The following is a 17,604-nucleotide window of genomic DNA, read 5'->3' as shown; positions in this document are numbered from 1 at the left end:
CTTTAGTTTTCATGACTGATGAAACATTTACTGTCATACAAGGGGTCCCCTGCCTCTGCAGCCTGGGCTCTGTGAGGCCTGTGTGAGCTGAGATATTGACTTTACAGACCTTTTGCTTTTGCATTTAGTTATTTTTTTTATTATTATTATTATTTCTTTTAGTGTTAAAAAATTTGAATTGAAGCCTGACTGTAGCTGCAGCTTCCTCTAACAATAATAATGGATTGGATTTATATAGCGCTTTACAATTCCATTATTCATTCACTCTCACATTCACACACTGGTGGAGGCAGCTACAGTTGTAGCCACAGCTGCCCTGGGGCAGACTGACAGAAGCGAGGCTGCCATATCGCGCCATCGGCCCCTCACCAGTAGGCGGTAGGGTAAAGTGTCTTGCCCAAGGACACAACGTCCAGGACAGAGAGCTCGGGGATCGAACCGGCGACCTTCCGGTTACATATACGCTTCCCAACCCCCCTGAGCCTCGGTCGCCCCCCTAACAACAACTTTACGCCATCATTGGTCTTGGATTTTTATGATCATGTGTCCCATGGCTTGAGAAAATTAGAGAGGGAAAGAAAGTATTTTTACATTTTCGTATTTTTCGTTTTGTTATAAAAAGGCTGATTGCAGTGTCTCAAATGTGAATTCAACTTAAAAAGAACAAACAACAACGTCCCCATGATTACATATTTTTATCTGTGATATTTGGGAAGCAGTAGCCTGTACTGCATTATATTTAACTTAATACTGGGTCCACGGCTGTGGGTTTTTTTTTCTGTTTGGATAAGTGCAGCTTTCAGCAGGAGGATAACTGGAGAGCAAATCAAATTTGTCGACGGTCCATTTGCAATTTGCCGTCCGTGGTAATTTCCCGCAGCTTTAGTAAATCAGCACGGAGGAGGACAGGAGGTGGACGCGTCCATCTCAGGACCTCCCCTACCTCCGGTCGCCATGACAACAGCCGTGGATGGTGGCGATAGGGGAGCGGAGGGGGGTGTTGGGGTAGGGGGGTGGGAGCTTGCATAGAGGAGACAGGTGTTGCTGGCGTTTGCGCATCGCCAGTGAGCTCGTTTGGCAGGATGGGAGCTGAGGGAACACCTACACAACCCCGCCACAGTTTCCCATGTTTTCCGCAGTTTTGCTTTTTTAAATACGGAATTTGATTTGCGCTGGGAACCAACTGAACGCCGCCATGGTGCACCACTCGGGCTCAATCCAGTCCTTCAAGCAGCAGAAAGGTTTGTGGATAACGTCAGGGGAAATTCAAGGTGTCAAGATGTGATTTTCTTTTTTGTCGTTGTTTTTAGACGAGTGTGGCTACTTTTTTTCCTCTTGTTGAACAGTTTGTGTGTGAAGTGGTGCTCGGAGGTAATGGTCTCTCCACTTGCTGTTAGTGTGACGCAGAGTTGGAAGCTTTGCAGCCTCGTCCTCCTGGGAAGAAGCCTGTTTCTGAAACCTGCACTTTTGGTATTTTGTCCGCTACTTGACGTTGCACCGACAGTCATACCCACGTTTTTATTATAAAGGTCCAGCCTAGTTAAATAAAACCGTACAGGTCAAAATGATCAGTAATGTAAAACAAAGGTCAACAACTTGAAACTTGAAGCACGTTTGGTAGATTTAAGCGGAAAGCTGCGGGTTCTCAGAGAAAACACATTTCTGCGCAGTTCATACAAAAAATATCCCAGTTTCTAAACTTGTGTTCGTATCCATGCTCATATGAATGAGTAGGACAAGAAGCTGATAACCAAACTTAATATTCAGCTGTGCTTTGAAGGGGAAAAATAAATAAAAACCATTCTGTTTAGATCTGTTCAGAAGCATGCCAGATAGTTTGTGACAAAGTGATATGTTTGTGCCCTGAAACCTGCGAGGAGTAGCTTCCTCAGCGTTTTCTGACAGTTGTTTTTTTTTTTTTTAATGAAGCTGTTAAAAGTTCCTGTAATGCAGTCAAAATGGAGGGGAAAACAGTCAGATTTAATTTCTCCATGTTGGTGTGCTGTTGGTTGTTTTGCATTTCGGACAGGTACTCTTTTTACACACAGGACAAACTGTTCTGTAAAAGAAAACTACTTCGTGTCTGCACACTGCTGCAAATCTGTGAGGGGAAAAAACCCCAAAAAACAGTGCCACATACAACAGCTTCTAAGTGCAGCTTGATTACACTGCTGGGCCAGTATTGATTTTACACCCTAAGTAGGGTTCCTTGGGGGAAATTAGTGCTTCTTCAATGCTTTGCGGTTCTTGCTGTCTAAATTTAGAAAAACGATGAAGAAAGATCTTGTTTTTCATGCTGAGCTAGGCTAATAAATGTGGAACAGTTACCTCTTTTGTTATGCGTACCCAGCTGAAGATGGGAAGGTGCATCCCCTGGCTTCTGATGAGACATTGCTGAGCACCTCGACCTCATGAGTGGGGGATGCCCTGCTGGGAAAGGCTGCTCTTGTTCACCTCTCTGTTTATTTTGGATTCTTTGTTTAATCGTGCAAATCGTTCGTCTGTTCAGTTATTATTTCCTTCTGTATTAATGCATCAGAGAAAATCCTACATTAAAAAATTTTATAAGCTCAGAATAATGACCTCGTGACTTCAGTCAGCGCTCCAGAGGACTATATCAGATTTATGTTAAAGTTTGTAACCCAGAGGACCCACTCAATATTTCAGTGGCTGTTAAGTGCACCATTAAAATAAACGCGAAGGTGGTGAATTTTGGCTCACAAAGGCCTGCTAAAGCAAAACTCAGCGATTATATTGCACTTCCTGGAACACAATCAATTGCGCCATATGCATTAAAAGGCTTGGAGCTGGAAATGCTGTTTCACCATATGAATCCATATGAAAAGCTTTAGTAGGATTCCTGCAGCAAAAAATTGAAATTGAAATTTAACAGAAGAGATGTCCTTTTCATCTTGCCTTCAAAAATATCTCACTCGGGTGATATGAACAGCAAAAAAAGCACAGCTACAGTTAGTCTTTGGCAAAAATGACTCATCTGATTTGTGCTTTCAAAGATTTGAGTGAATTTCAAATGCTCTTTGGCAGACTGATCATGAAGTCAGATTTGTCTGCAGCATGCTGGTGGATCATGTTGAAATCCTGAACACTCTGCAGAAAGTTTTTCTTCTTTTTTTTTTTTGCTTTAAGCGAATAAAAATTTAAAGGTAACCTGGTTCTTCAATCAAAGATTTAAGTCTAAGCTCCACGCTTCTACATAGCGTTGTGCACTTTGGTGAGAGGTGTGTAGTCCTTCCAGCCGGCTTCTATTATAGTTTGTATGTTCTATATCAGATGATATTCTGCTCATCTTCATCATGGGTGTTGCTTTTTTATTTATTTATTTATTTTTAACCCAGAAGCCCTCATTAGCTTAAAAGGGAGTAACTTTGATGTTTGCGAGTGCTTGTCAGTGGTAGATGGCATCTGTAGGACTGAGGCTGTGCTCTCTTTGCAGTTTTCTACAGTAAATGTTGAAGTTTTTGTGTATTTGTTGTTGTGGTGTGTGCATGCACACGTGCATAAACCTTTGCTTGCACAGTCCAGGGCTGACCACCTGTCCTCTTATGCAAGCAGGCAGATGAGTTTATTGCCACAGACACTAATATCAGAACAGATAATATTATCTGTCTATTATATATTTAAACAGGCTACTGTAGGATAGTAGGCAGACATCAGTTTTATGTACGATGATTTATTCAGCATGCTTGGCTGAAACTAACAAAATAACAAAAACAAGTCTTGTCTTCTATGTGTGTGCGCACATGTGTGTGTGTTGTCTGGCAGTTAGCGGCTTTAACACTTTCACAGTCCTTAAATAGTCGGCGCTTGTTTGGTTGCTAGGTTATAAGAACAATGCAGGCAGAAGTTCTGCTGGAGCCCAAAACATATTTAATCACATCCACAAACCCCCGCAGAGTCTGAGCATTTGGGCATTTTAAACCAAACCAAACCTCTGTACAATATAGGCTTGATGTTGCATATTGTATCCTGTAGCTTGTATCCATTCCCTCCTCAGGTGTGTATGCAGAAATGCAACAGAGGCTTTGCAGAAAATCCTGTCATGTAGTGGAATCAGAAGCAATCGGAGGCATAAGTGGATAGTGTGACGTTAAAGCGATGAGGACGCAGATTGGAAGAGAAAGAGGATGTTTAATCTCCTATAATGATGCAACCCAGAGGTCCTGCCAGGCTTGTATAATAGGATCCTGAATTGTGTAAACAGTGGGTAAAAATTTGCCATCTGTGCAGAGGTACGTTTACGGTCAGGCTGTCCGGCTCAACTGCACGTGACTGACAGACGTGTCCGTGGGGCTAATTATAAATGTTAGAAACCATTTATGAATTCATGTATTTCAAAGTGTTTTGCTGTTGGCATTTAAAAGTTTAATCGAAGCAGTGACCGTGCTATGTTGTTCTTTGAAACCAGACTGATTAGAGACCAAGTATTTTTTTTAATTGGTCATTCACCAGTTCCTCAAGCACTTTAGCTGGGATGCAAACTTCAGAAATGGGTTGATAGTTATTTAATAAAGTGGGATCACCACCTTTTTGGTAAAGGTAACACAAAAGTTCTTCTCCAAATATCAGGAACAGTATAAGAACATTTGACACTGTTTGGGCTATAATACCAGCAGTGAGATGCAAGAAATATGGAGGGAGGTTATGAAGACCTGCCGATTTTTTTTTAGGATTGAGGCCTTTTACAGTCTTTAAACTTCACTGACAGAAAATACAGAAATAGAAAAAGTTTGATATTTGAGAATTTTTAGCCCTTATTTGAGCCTTTATTTTGCAAATACTAATTGTTTTGTGATGGACTCGCAGGCCTAGGCCCCTGCAGCCTTTCAGCATATGGGTTGCTTGCTCAAACAGATGACATATAGTTTTAGCTCCATTGCCTGTTTTTTAAATGCTTTTAAAGCTATTGTAGCCTAATGCCACTGTTTAACCACACGGTTCATTACACAAAAAAAGTTTGAGGGCTGAATCAATTATTAGTGCACAACAGAGTCGCCAAAACTGCAATTTTATGACAGCTGAATAAATGCACTGAATACTGCTGCGTGTTAAATCAAGCTTAGGGATGCGTTATTGCACTCTGCTGTGAATCTATCACTTGGCAGGTGTGCACTGAAAACAATCCGCCACCCTTTGCCATCTAATGGCTTTTAAGATCGTTCAAGGAAGCTGTTTGCACCAAAATTCTCATATGACTCATATCATTAGAATAGCCTTCACACCATGTTTTACTGGCTAGGCCTGATAAGGGACGGATGAATGGGAAAAGTGCCCTTGCTCTATGTGTTACGGCTCTTGTTCAGGTCCTTCTAATTAAATGAACTTTCCAAGAGGTGATACATCTTCAATGCCTGATGAAGCATTAAGCTTTAGAAGCTTAGAGTTAAGGCAATCTTAAATACTGTGAAGAAAAACAAGACTCGAAGACTCTCCGGACTTTACTCAGCAATGTTTTAAGACTGAATTTCTCATCATCTGGAAGTGGGGAGTCATAACTGTGTATGAAAAAGAAATGTGGTAATCTGTGTGTCTTCAGTCAGTGTTTGCAGGTCTTTAAACTTAAAAAGTATTGGTTTATTAAAGATGGCATCATTTTGTGCTTCAAACCAGTGTGCCATTCTCCCAGTAACTTAAATGTGTGTCTGTGGTCGTAGTGTCATTGTGTTCCTGAGGTCTGGGCAATTTCCACAGTGTGATCATCATATCGCCCCCCTGTGTGATCAGCAGTAACTGTCGCCATCATCCCTGGGGGTGTATCACAAAAAAACGCAAACAACACTCTCACCAGAACTGCTGACACACACACACACACACACACACACACACACACACACACACACACACACACACACACACACACACACACACACACACACACACATGTTTTGGAGTTTATTTCCCACTCACAGCATGATAACAAAGAATAGAGGCTATACCAGCGGGAAAGCCTCCTTCGCATACAGTGGTGAATGATTTAATTTACTGTTGTGGATGGATATATCGGCCGGACAGCTAAAACCCTGTGAAGTCATAACATTTGCTCGGTTCTTTATTTTTCTTTGTCCCTGCATGTCTTCCTCTCTGTTTTCATATCTATAAAATGAACAATCCCCACACACAGCAGACTCTTTGACACCTGCCTAGTTTTTGAAGGTGAAGACGGAGGATGAGCGTGTATTTCTGCAAAGGCTCAAATGCAATAAGCTTCAAATCAAGCCAGCAGACACAAACTGCACTCCTGCTGTTGTCCTGATGATGATGGATCAGTGTAACTCCTCTCCAGACGCACATTCATCTCAAAGAGGAGAGACGTGAGCTTGAACTTCTGCGTGGGTGCCCAGACAGGTTTCTGTAGCAAGTGTCAGTTATTTATATGCAAGGATGCTGACATGAAACTATAGCAGGTTAAATATAATGTGAACCTTATAATGATGATAATAATAGCTGAGTACAGTAATAGGGCTGCATGCAGAAATTTGCAGTGATTTGGAAGCTGTTACCAGTCACTCCACCCATCATCCACCCTAATGCAGAGAGTTTCGACCCATTGTGTTCCAGTGTTCACAAGCAAAACGGCTTTTTGTAGATCTGTGTCCTTTAACTTTAGCAGGCAGTTAGGTGACTACAGTATCGACAGTGTCTTACTCACCAAAAACACTCTGACATTGCACTCAGGATCATTTCCAGTTGATAGGAGGATGGAGGCAGCTGGGCAAGGTAGTGCTTCAAATGATTTCAGAATATATTCTACTGTGGCCAGGCTTCATGTCAAGTATTGTTCAAGTAAGCTTTTACCTGACACCAGGGGGAAACTGTGGACTTTCATGTGGACTTGTACAGGATATTACAGACACTGAGCAAGTCCTCTCACCGGATGTGGATGAACAAGAACCAGTTGGATAATGAACACATGTGATTTCCCTTCACAGCTCACCCTGAAAGGCTCTTTGAACCTCATGAAGTCTTTAAAACAAGACAGAGGCCCCACTTGGCTGGAGTATTGGAGTATTCTGTCTGCGCACAGGCCCGTACTTGATCTGAGCCTGCAGATTTTCTGACCTCGATCATATTTGTTTTTTTACATACTTAATGCTCCTTAGAGGAGGTGCATTTGTTCATTCCCATGTGCTGTTGCCTCGGCGTTTTACTGCAAATGTCAAGTCTGATGGTGCTTGATCCTGCAAACCTATGCATGAGTAGGTTTGAGTCATCTAGAACCGTACTGTTTATTTTGTGAGGTGTTTGGAGGAAAAGCTAATTGTGTTGGTCACAAACGTTAATCCAGGCCACAGTGGTGGTGAGGGAGAGGCCATAGTTGTTATTTCATAGTCATTTTATTATGGTAATCAAAAAAAAAAACTGTGTTTGTCATCAGTCATAAATGCAATTAGTTTCTAAAAAATGAAACTGATGAATGGTTTACTACATGAGCTTTTCTCGTTGCTGCCCCACTTCCGTATGTCTGTTTTATGGAGGGATTCTATTCTTGAAGTTAAACCAAGCTAAACGCTACAGTTAAGAATCACGTGGGCTTTGAAACACGCTGCCAAACTCTCGAGAGACAACATCAGTCACATTAACACAGACTTCTGAATAAGTCTGTCCCAGCAGCTAGCAGAGAGAGCACTCAGGTCACATTATTATCATCTGAACTGATTCTGTCAAGATTTTATTATATAAGAAAAACATGAAGTATTACACACCCAGAAAGTACAGTGAAATATAACATTAATGGTGATGATGATAACAAGAAACACTCCGAGAGTGCAAATCTCCCCCGGGCAGCTCACTCTCTGGGTATTCTTTACTTTTAAGGGAATATTTGTTTTCTTTGTGGTAGTGCAGGAAAATAATGTATTTTGAAAGAAACGCAGATGTGAAAGTGAGGTCAAAGGTCAAATGTGTATAAAATGCATCCTTGAATGTGATATTTAGAAACACCATATACCAACATCATTTTCTAAATGTTCCCAAACAAGCAAAGGCAGCAGAATTTCAAGCATAGCTTTAAAGATAAAAGACATTTTATGAAGATTTGAATTTATTTGACCTTGAAGAAAAGGTCAGAGGTCCAAAGTAATGTGATGCTGTTGAACGGCAGTAAGAAACATAGTTTTGAAAAGCTGTATATAGCAGTATTATCACTTTGACCATCACATCAATCTAGTGGCCTCAGATGAAAAGTCAAAGGTCAAATGTGACATGATATTTTAAATATTTCTACAATAACAGTACACACCACACTTGGTTATTCAGGGTTTTTATCCATTTTTGACCAATAAATCATTGAGTTGACATTTAAAAACAATTCACATCCTAGAAAATAAATGTGGACGTTCACGGAAGAAGAAGAAAAAAGCTTCATCATAAAAAAAACACAAACAAGGTTACATGTTCACAGTTGCAGTGATCTATAGAGATTGACAGACCACGTGACTTTCGCGCATTGCATGCCGGGAACTCGTGGCGAAACAATCCAAGTACCGCATCAAATGCAAGCATTTGCAGCACCGCAAAACATTTATTCTCCGGTTCCAATAAATTCTTGGTTTTTCTTTGCCCCCCAAAAAAGGTATGTACAAAACGAAGGAGAACAATGCCGGTCCGTACAAAGACAGACTTGATGAAAAGTCAAAGAAAAGATACGAGGAAAAAATCAAAGGAGTGAAAGGGTTAGACCCTTACAAGCACACAGAGGGACAAAATACGTTAGCGTGCTGCCCAACTTTCACCACGCTCATATTTATAATTATACGGTTCTTGGAGTGAGTGCATACACTCATGAAGTTTAGTATCTTCAGGTCACTGCAACAAGCCCAGGTACGGACCTTGAAATACACTGTGTAGAACGAAAGACCATCGTACGTATCATAAGTTTACCAGTCTCACAAATCGTCTTCATAAATACACATTTGTTAACCGTTTATTAATAGGACCTTTGAGCTCAATGGTAATTAATTAGTAGTGGAAATAATTTCTGGTTCACATTACAGAAATGTAGCAGTGACAATAATACTGTATGCTGTAATCGTACTGGGCAATTAGTGATACAAAAAAACTGTTTTATCCTGTGAATAAAAGTATATGTTTTTGTCAATGTACCATAATAACAGAAGCGAAACGCAATATTGTGTCAGGACAATTCACTATTTATGCACAATAAACAAAGGAGCATAGCGCGACAATTTCTGTTCAGCGCCAGACTTGCTTGTAACCTATATCACCAATTATGTTAAGAAAAATGACGTATTAACTACTACAAAACACTGACCTTTGTGGAAATGCTTGGAGCAGACTAACCTGTGAGCTGGAGTGTTCTGAGACGTTATATTTGGTATATCCAGACCATCTGTCGGCTCTTACTTCGGAAACATGGCTCGAACAATTTCTCCTCAACGACGTAATCCGATAATAACCGATCTCTTTACCCGTCGGCTTCCCGTGGCTGTCATGCGACCGGCTATTGCAGTTAATAATACAACAGCTTCTTGCCATTTTTTGTGTTTCTTTTTATCGCTGTGTGACTGATTTCAATTGAAAGCCTGCGTGCGCTAGTACCTCTTGCCACGAGTTCCCAGAATTCTTTGCGGTTTTACCCCTGAATGACGTCACATTTTCAATCTCTATTCTGACCAACTCTCTGTGAGAGAGAGGGTTTGACAGCATTTATCCAGTGCCTGACGTCTGGTCTGAGTTTTACTTTGTTTTGCTTTTAGAGATGAAATAAAAGAAGTGCCTTCGGGTGAAGTGTATTTTCCTTTTGAGATACTCCTGCTGTTTTTTCATCGGAGGCCACACACAGCACTTAACCAAAGTGATTGTGTGTCAAATGTGAATAGAGAAAAAAATAATGAAAAACTCAATTATCTATAAATCACCACGTCTTGAAAAAAATATATTAACTAAACATCATGAAGAAAATAATGGTGATCCAGCATGGAGGAGTGACTCGCTTTGATAATGTAAAAAGTGTTATCTTAGGATGCAATGAAAATGTAAACTAATCAATATGGAAAAAATCGAATTTTTAAATGTAATTTGGTCTAATTAATATTTTTCTTTTGTAATCTGATGACACAATCCAAGTGATGTTTAATCCTTAAGTACCTAACCCCAGCATTGTTTGAAAAGGCCTTGATGCAGTGTTCCTAATTTGAAAGCTGTGACAGCGAAAGTGTTATAAGCTGAACAAGGATGAATAATTCAAAGGGTAAAGCAAGGAAACTTAGAGGCATGATGGGAAACAGCCCACTGACCTGAATTCTCTTTGTGCAACATCCTTTCACATAAAGCCTCAATGCCTCATAGCCCTTTTCAGTGATAGCGGACAAAAGTGACTCAAAGTGACATCCCGCAGAACTTTACGTCTGTTTCACCGCACTGTTTTTAATATCTCACTGCTTGTACCTGATCATCAAATCCTTGCTGTTTTTCAAATCAACCGCTTGCTCTTCCAGCTGGCTCAGAGTAGAATCGCTGCATTCACACCTAGACACAGTGCTGTGAAGCTGTCAGGCGTACGCCAGACTTATCATATTATGACAGAATTAATCAAGAGGAGCATAACGATCTGATAATCATCCTCCTTTCTTGGCTTTAGCATTTGTCACTAACATTTGGAGGCAGTAATAGAGTACACAGTATACGATCAAACAGGCACATGTATACGGTATCATACCCACACACATGGACAGACCTGAAAAATCCTTTTAATCTCACATTAAAAGACCGTCATGGACAAGCTGCACAGGAGAGATCCAAATCCCAGATCACGACCCTCCCTGAAGCTCGTCCAGCTTCACGTCAGATGAGCCTGAGTGGGTGTTTGCGAGAGTGCACAGAAACTGTCTTAGAGACTTTGTTGTATGCTGATGCAGAGAGAATTTGGAGGTGTTTTTTAACCTTATCACCTCACAGCGAGCGTCTTTTTCTCTGAATAGTGGGCGAGTCCCGTACAAAACTCGGACGTGCACACATGCACGCACAGTCTGAGCATGCACATGGGATTAACTTTCTCCTCACAAACCAGTTTAAGCCAGAACACAGCGAGATTAAGCATTACTAGATGAACCCCCCTTTATATTTATGTCTTACACGGTGCACCGTCTTCAGATGCTCTGACAACAGAGTACATAGATTCATCGTGCATGACAAAATTGGGCCAATATTATTGATCAGGCCAGTGATTGTCAGATAACTATTATCATATCCCTAATATCCACAGAGTCTGATTTGAATGGTGCTTTTATCATCTCTAAATCATCTCAATTTCCACAGAAGCAATTTCACACAACACCAACTCCAATTTGTGGGTCTATTTTAAACTTTGAGGACCCATCGAGACCACCAAGCAGTGCCCCCGCAGACCAATTAGCTCACTTTGCTCTGACGTATCATCTCAGACATGTTGAGTCTTGCTGCTGTCTTTTAAAATAATCGGGACATTGTTTGACTTTTTTAACCTTTATGCATAAACATAAGCGATTCAACACAGAGTCAGCTTATTGGACAGTTACATTGTATAAGGATACAGCCACTCTTTAATCTAATCCACTGTGACCAGTACACTTTAGGCCTCTAGCCACTTAAGCTCTCAATGATTTACTCCAGTCATAAAGCAAAACATGCGCTGAGCCTTTTTGCTAACCGGACCGTAAAAGCTCTGTTTTCTTTTTAAATGTTAGTGCAGATGTAATTGTCACAAGAAGTCTCCCCACAGAAAAAAGTGCTTGACAACCTACAGCTCTGAGTTGATTAGAAATATCAAAAGTCCTTCCAGAAACAAGTCTTGTCACTAGTCTTGCCATCTTGAAATGCCTCTGGGAACTTAGTTGCTCAGTTATTTTGAAGCATTGCCTTTTAGTGGCCACTGGGACAACTTGTATAGGATCACCAGTCATATCTGACACTTAAAAAGTTTGAAAACTTTTCCCCAAAATAATGTTTTAAAACTTGGAAGTTGTGCCTCTACAACTGTCTTTTGAATTGATTTATCCCACAGATTTCAGTCTCTGCATGTAATGACTCTCTCTGATAATGCCTCTGATGAAACTGACTGAAACGTTAAGCGTGCCAAGGAGGAACCTTTGTGATCCCATGTTGTTATGAGCCTGAGGACAAATTACATGATGAAAACAAAAAAATAATTTCCAGCCCCCATGTCGTGTTTTTGCTGACCATTCAGAGTTATTTTTAAATCCCCGCTCTTGAATGGAGTGGATTTTAAGCTGTAAGCACAATTTTTCTTTAATGCATTGAAGTTTTTCACTTCAATAATTCATTGTAGATGTTAGCTAGAGCTTACGACTTTCATTCATTTCATATCTGCGGGGTTATTGGGGGAACGAACACCATGATTGGCCGACAAGCTTGCATATTAAACTGGCTTTATTCTCACTCAGTGCTGAAAGATCCCGTGATGGTTGGCTGAATGTTAAAAGCATCAGGGGTCATTAAGTTGTTTCCGATTCGAAGCTTGCATTTTTGTTTTATTTTCCCTTTGTCTTTGGAGCTGGGGATTAATGCTGCACATTTACAGTTAAATTCATTAACTGTAAAAAATGAAGAGCAACAGGATGCTTTAAACTTTAAAAGGAGAAACTATAACATACAACTTTGCACCGGGCTATAACCTTTTAAAGTTGGGCCCTTGGTAGAGCAGCCACTGTGGCCTGATTTACCAAAATGACCCTTGTTTATATAAAGCAGTCTGCTGCCTTAGCCTACGGGGCAAAGGCAAATTTTTCAGACTCCAGTGTTGCCAGCATATCTCCAGATAGTTAAAAAATGGATGTCTGGCTCAAGACATCCTGCCGCGTGCATTAGTCATTGTTTACAAATGCAGATGATTTCAAAAATCTTATAAGAGGCGAAACTGTTGTCATGCAGCAGCAAATGGATTTCAGATTGTATATCAGCAAATTCAATCCCTCTTTTGCTTTCTACATAACTCGCTTCAGTCCAAACTCTGAATAATCCATTCAAACGTTTTATTTTTTACACTCCTACATTTTTCTATTTCATCCATAAAAACTACAAGTAAATCCTTCTTAAACCTCATCACTGATTTAAATTTAGTCTACAAGCAGACTCTAAACAGAAACCAGGTCTGATACCAAGCATCTTGTAAATTCTGCATATTCGCATGTAAATATCTGTTTATTAAAATTGTGCAGACCAGTCCAGAAGAAAAAAAGAATCAATTAACTTAAAGTGGTGCTCTTTCATTAACAGACTATATTTAAACAATACTAAGCATGCTAATAGTGGAAATTTGGTCTCCAGCTGCCTCCAAGCTTTCCTCCTCGTTATGTCATCAAGGAAAGCCCACACCACATGGGGGTCAGTTTGGTCCTTCCTGCTTTTAAACCAGAGAAAGTGCGGCCTAGAAAACAGGTGAGAAACACGAAAATGAATTAAAATCTTCTTCAAGATCTCATATATGACCCTGTGTTCAGCATAACACTCACAGGTTTAAATGCTTAACCTTCAGCACGATGGAAGGATGAGGATGACTGCGGTCGACGAACACTGCGTGCCACGTCCTCTTTAATTTACAGGGCCTCCCCATGACAAACCCATTCAGCTCAATGTCATGAAAATGAATTATTGAACAGCTTGCAGCTCGGGCCCTCACTGTACAGAGAGTAAATGATCAATTCATGTTTCACTTGAATGTTTCAGGAAGGTCAGTGAGTGAATTCATCACTGGATGTGAAAAGAAGTCACGTTCCCGTCTAAAGACAACGCCTTAATTTTGTTAATAAATAAGTCAGGAGCTGCAGAGCTGAGGCTGAAGGTCATTTACAGTGTTCTGTTTCAACTGATGGTAATTCATTATTCTCATTAACTTCTCTCTTTACAGTTCATCGTCACAGTGATGAATATTCTGTTAGCGCAAAGCTAATCGGGGTGTAGAACAAGTTAATGTTATTAAATGTTTATTTGTTCAGGCGGTTGGAGTGCTAAGGCACTGCTGGTCTCGAGGTACTGGAGTGCGTCATTTGATGGAAATGAGGGAGTGCTGATGGTTTTAATGCACTATGAAGGACAGACATTATCAGTGGAGCCCATAAAAAAGTGGACCTTTTGACAGAGATTTCTCCTTTCTTTTGTTTTGTTTTTTCATCCCCTCTCATGATTTCAGGGCGCTCAGTTTTTTTTTTAAATGTTTTGTTGTTATTATTACTGGTCATATATGCTGTTTTGTAAGATACAAGCAAATATAAAAATGGTGAATGCAAAGCAGATACAAGCAAGGAAGTAAAATGATAAGATGAATATTTTATATAAACTTGTAGCAGGTTGACTAACTCTCGTGTTGCCTCAGTGATGATTCATGATCTGCTTTCCATGGGGAGTTTGCATGTTTGTGTTGGTGTTGCTTTTCTATGGGTGCTCTGGTTTCCTCCCACAGTCCAGAGACAAACACTTTAATTAAATGTTGATTCTGAATTGGGCTGTTAGTCATGTGATGTAGCTGTTAAAGGTGTAACCCTACATCTTGCCTAATGTCAGCTGGGATAGATTTCAGCCCCACTGTGACCCTGGTTGGATAAATGATTAAGAAAATGGATGGAAACCTGATAGGAAACAGCGGAAAGAAACTCATTAATGCTATAATTGATGTACAGCATGTCAAGTTCTTCTTACTTTAACATCTTACCAGGGGTGTTATTTTACTGTTTATTGACTTCAGCTGCTTTATTGAAGAGATAATCCAGTCATGCGGTGTTTATTATATTATATAAAACTGGCTGACCCAGAAGAGCTGGATTTATTAAAGAATTATCCAAACTGATGCAACATCAAATGTCCAAACTGAAATGCCATCATTGTGGTGATTTCCACAATGTTGTACAAGCATTGAAATTGGAGAACAGCATTACATGACTGTTGTCCACTTAGCCATAACAAGTAAGCTTACTTTCTGTTGAGCGGTGCGCCTTTCATATTTTCTTATCACTTTCTCATTCATTAGCTACTATGCTACCAGCTGTCAACATGTAATCTAACGGTGTGAGTTGTGAGCAGACCTCTTCCCTGATTATTTTCAGAGACTTTCGTGGTAATACGTGTAACCATCACATACCACATGGACTTTAGAGTACCACTTTTGTAGTATTGCTGACTTATAATGAAGTGCTGATGTAGTGGTGAGTAGTTCTCTCTGCATAATTTTTGTTTTTTTGATGTCTCTTTGAGAGCTTCATCAACGAGCGCAGCCAAAGCCAATCCATCCTTTAATGCAAGTGCATCTGATTAAAACATATTTGTATTATTCTATTTGCCGTATATAGAAATATAAATTTCACAGTGGATCTGTGTATAAATTGTACAATATGACATAAAACTAAGTGTATAAAACACTTTCTTTTTCTCCATGAGCTATTCTGAAAAACTCATGCATGGAATTTTTTTAGGCTTGAGAGATTTCTGACTGCTCTTCTTTCTTTTAAGCAACTATTGGCATGAACTTTTCCTCCGTTTCTTTTTCCTCAGGCATGCACACAAGCATCAGCGAGATCCTGAAGGAGAAGAGCCTAAAGCCATCTCGCCGCAGTCTGCCCTGCCTGGCCCAGAGTCAGACTCATCCAACCAACCTCAACCACTTCCTGTCTGTGCCTCTGAGCCCGGAGCCTAAACCAGAGGTTGAGGGTCTGAGTCAGAGCATCAGCACTTCCTGCAGCCTCCTCCCCCCACAGACAGGTCAGTCCGCTGTCAGTAACTCACATGTTTTCTATACTCATTAGTGGACGAGATGCTTCAGTTATTAGAGAGCGCCTACATCAATTTAAATTGATCTTGCGAGATATTGAAGCTCACCATGAAAGTATGTGCACACTTTAGCATTACAATATCATACAACTGTAGGTTTAATCACTGTGTCTTGTTTGCTTTTAATTTGTGACTTCTGCTGTTCTTTGCTGGCCAAAAAGAAATAAATAAAAAAAAATAACTTGAAATAAGAAATTCTTGTTTTTGTTGACGAAGCTTTATTTTTTATTTTAATTTTTTTAAAGATCCACAGCAATCATGGTCTGCAGGGCCTCCTAATAAATATACAGTGGAGGAAATAATTTCTTGATCCGGTTAATGTGCTTCTTCTTTAGTCACTCGTTTGTTTTTTGGTGGTATGATTGCATGTTTTGGATCACTGTTGTGCTAGAAGACCAAGAGTTCTGGCTGAGGGAAGGAGGTTCTCTTCCAGGATTTTATGGTACATGGCCCCGTCTAATGGCCCCACAGTGACGTACAGTTATCACGTACTCTAGCACAAGAACGGCCCAAAAACATAACGTTTACATCTCCATGCTTGATGGGGATAGTGTTCTTTGGGTTTATACTCAGCATTGCTCTTCCTAAAGAATTATTTCCCCCAGTGTAAGTGTTTTCTGTGAAGTAATTGTGTTGTATACATCACAGGTTGTATAATATTTCCAAAAAAACAAAAGCCTCTGAAATGTTTTCACCATTATCGCCTTTCATTGTCTGAATGGCATGTTTAATTATTTTCTCCGTACTGTGGACTGATTGTATTGAACTTTAGGTTCAACAGGAATTGAGCTGGTCACTACACGGATTTTTATATTGATGGTGGTACTTAAGGTTTGTGTGTAATATTGATGGAACAGATTGTGTTAATGCTGCAGGGGATTTAGAAAACACTGCGCAAAGTCGCAGCTGCTGGGAGCACGTTCCGAGGGAATGCGATAGCATGGGAAAACGCTGGTAATATAAATACAGTATATTATTGTTATGGGCCAGTACCACGGATGTGCCTGCTGGAGACGAAAATTACTCGGTCTCATTAACAGCTTCAAGAATATTTAGAGGCCACAGACGGTGAGAGTGCTATTTTTTTCACAGCATGAAAACTAGTGCATGCAGCACTTCAGCATATTGGTATTTTCCTGACCTTGAAATGCCCTTTGTCTGCATACTTGTTATTTTGGTGCGGAGTGCAGTGTGCAAAAGTGGGACTTGATATAAGAATTACACACTGTCTGCACGAGGTGTTTCTATTCTGGTGTAAACCGTCTCTTCGTGTGAGGAGCAGGTCTGAATTTTTTTTTTTCCTTTTTGGCTCAGAGTGCAGACAGAAGGAGAGAGTGTAGACAGAGCAAAAAGCAGGAGCTGGTAAACAAGGAAGATCATCCATCAACAGTTTCCCACCTGTGGAAAGTGACAGATGTTTTTCAGTGGTTCTCAAGCTGGAAGACAAACTGCTAGAGAACTGAAAATGTACAGCGGGTTATATTTTACTGCTATTGTTATCATTTTATCGCACCTTGAAACAGGAACTACAGGCATAAAAATCCACACAATTTTTATTTGAATGAGAACTTGAACAGTGCCCACATTATATAAAGACAATTAGATCACACTTCACCTTAAAGGGACACATTCTGCTCATTATTCCACCTCCTTACGTGTACAGAATGGTGACAACTGCACGCTCAAGAAACCCTGCAGCACCTGTGGTGAGCCACTTTGGTCCTTCGAGCTGGATATGCCGCACCTGCATGACATGGCTTCCTCCAGAGAGCAGGATGATGCACGAAGTCCCAGTCCTAGCAGGATCCA

The 17,604-nt window shown here is 40.4% G+C and overlaps 1 protein-coding gene across 3 annotated transcripts in view; it reads left to right on the top strand.

The window, feature by feature from the left end:
• ano3 (anoctamin 3) overlaps positions 1-17,604 on the top strand; it is a 55,334-nt gene that overhangs the window by 8,880 nt on the left and 28,850 nt on the right. For 2 of the 3 annotated variants that reach the window (XM_026175593.1, XM_026175591.1), the window contains exons 1-2: positions 1,020-1,241; positions 15,520-15,726. In XM_026175593.1, coding sequence (XP_026031378.1) covers positions 1,196-1,241; positions 15,520-15,726 — 253 coding nt within the window. In that variant the 5' untranslated portion in view covers positions 1,020-1,195. Of the gene's footprint in view, positions 1-1,019; positions 1,242-15,519; positions 15,727-17,604 lie in introns of those variants that run through there. The other variant, XM_026175590.1, reaches the window with a different exon arrangement.

This window comes from Astatotilapia calliptera, chromosome 7 (assembly GCF_900246225.1).
Source record: "Astatotilapia calliptera chromosome 7, fAstCal1.2, whole genome shotgun sequence".
Classification (NCBI taxonomy): Eukaryota; Metazoa; Chordata; class Actinopteri; order Cichliformes; family Cichlidae; genus Astatotilapia; species Astatotilapia calliptera.
Note: the sequence above shows the minus strand (reverse complement) of the source record. Positions and strands in the feature narration are given on the sequence as shown.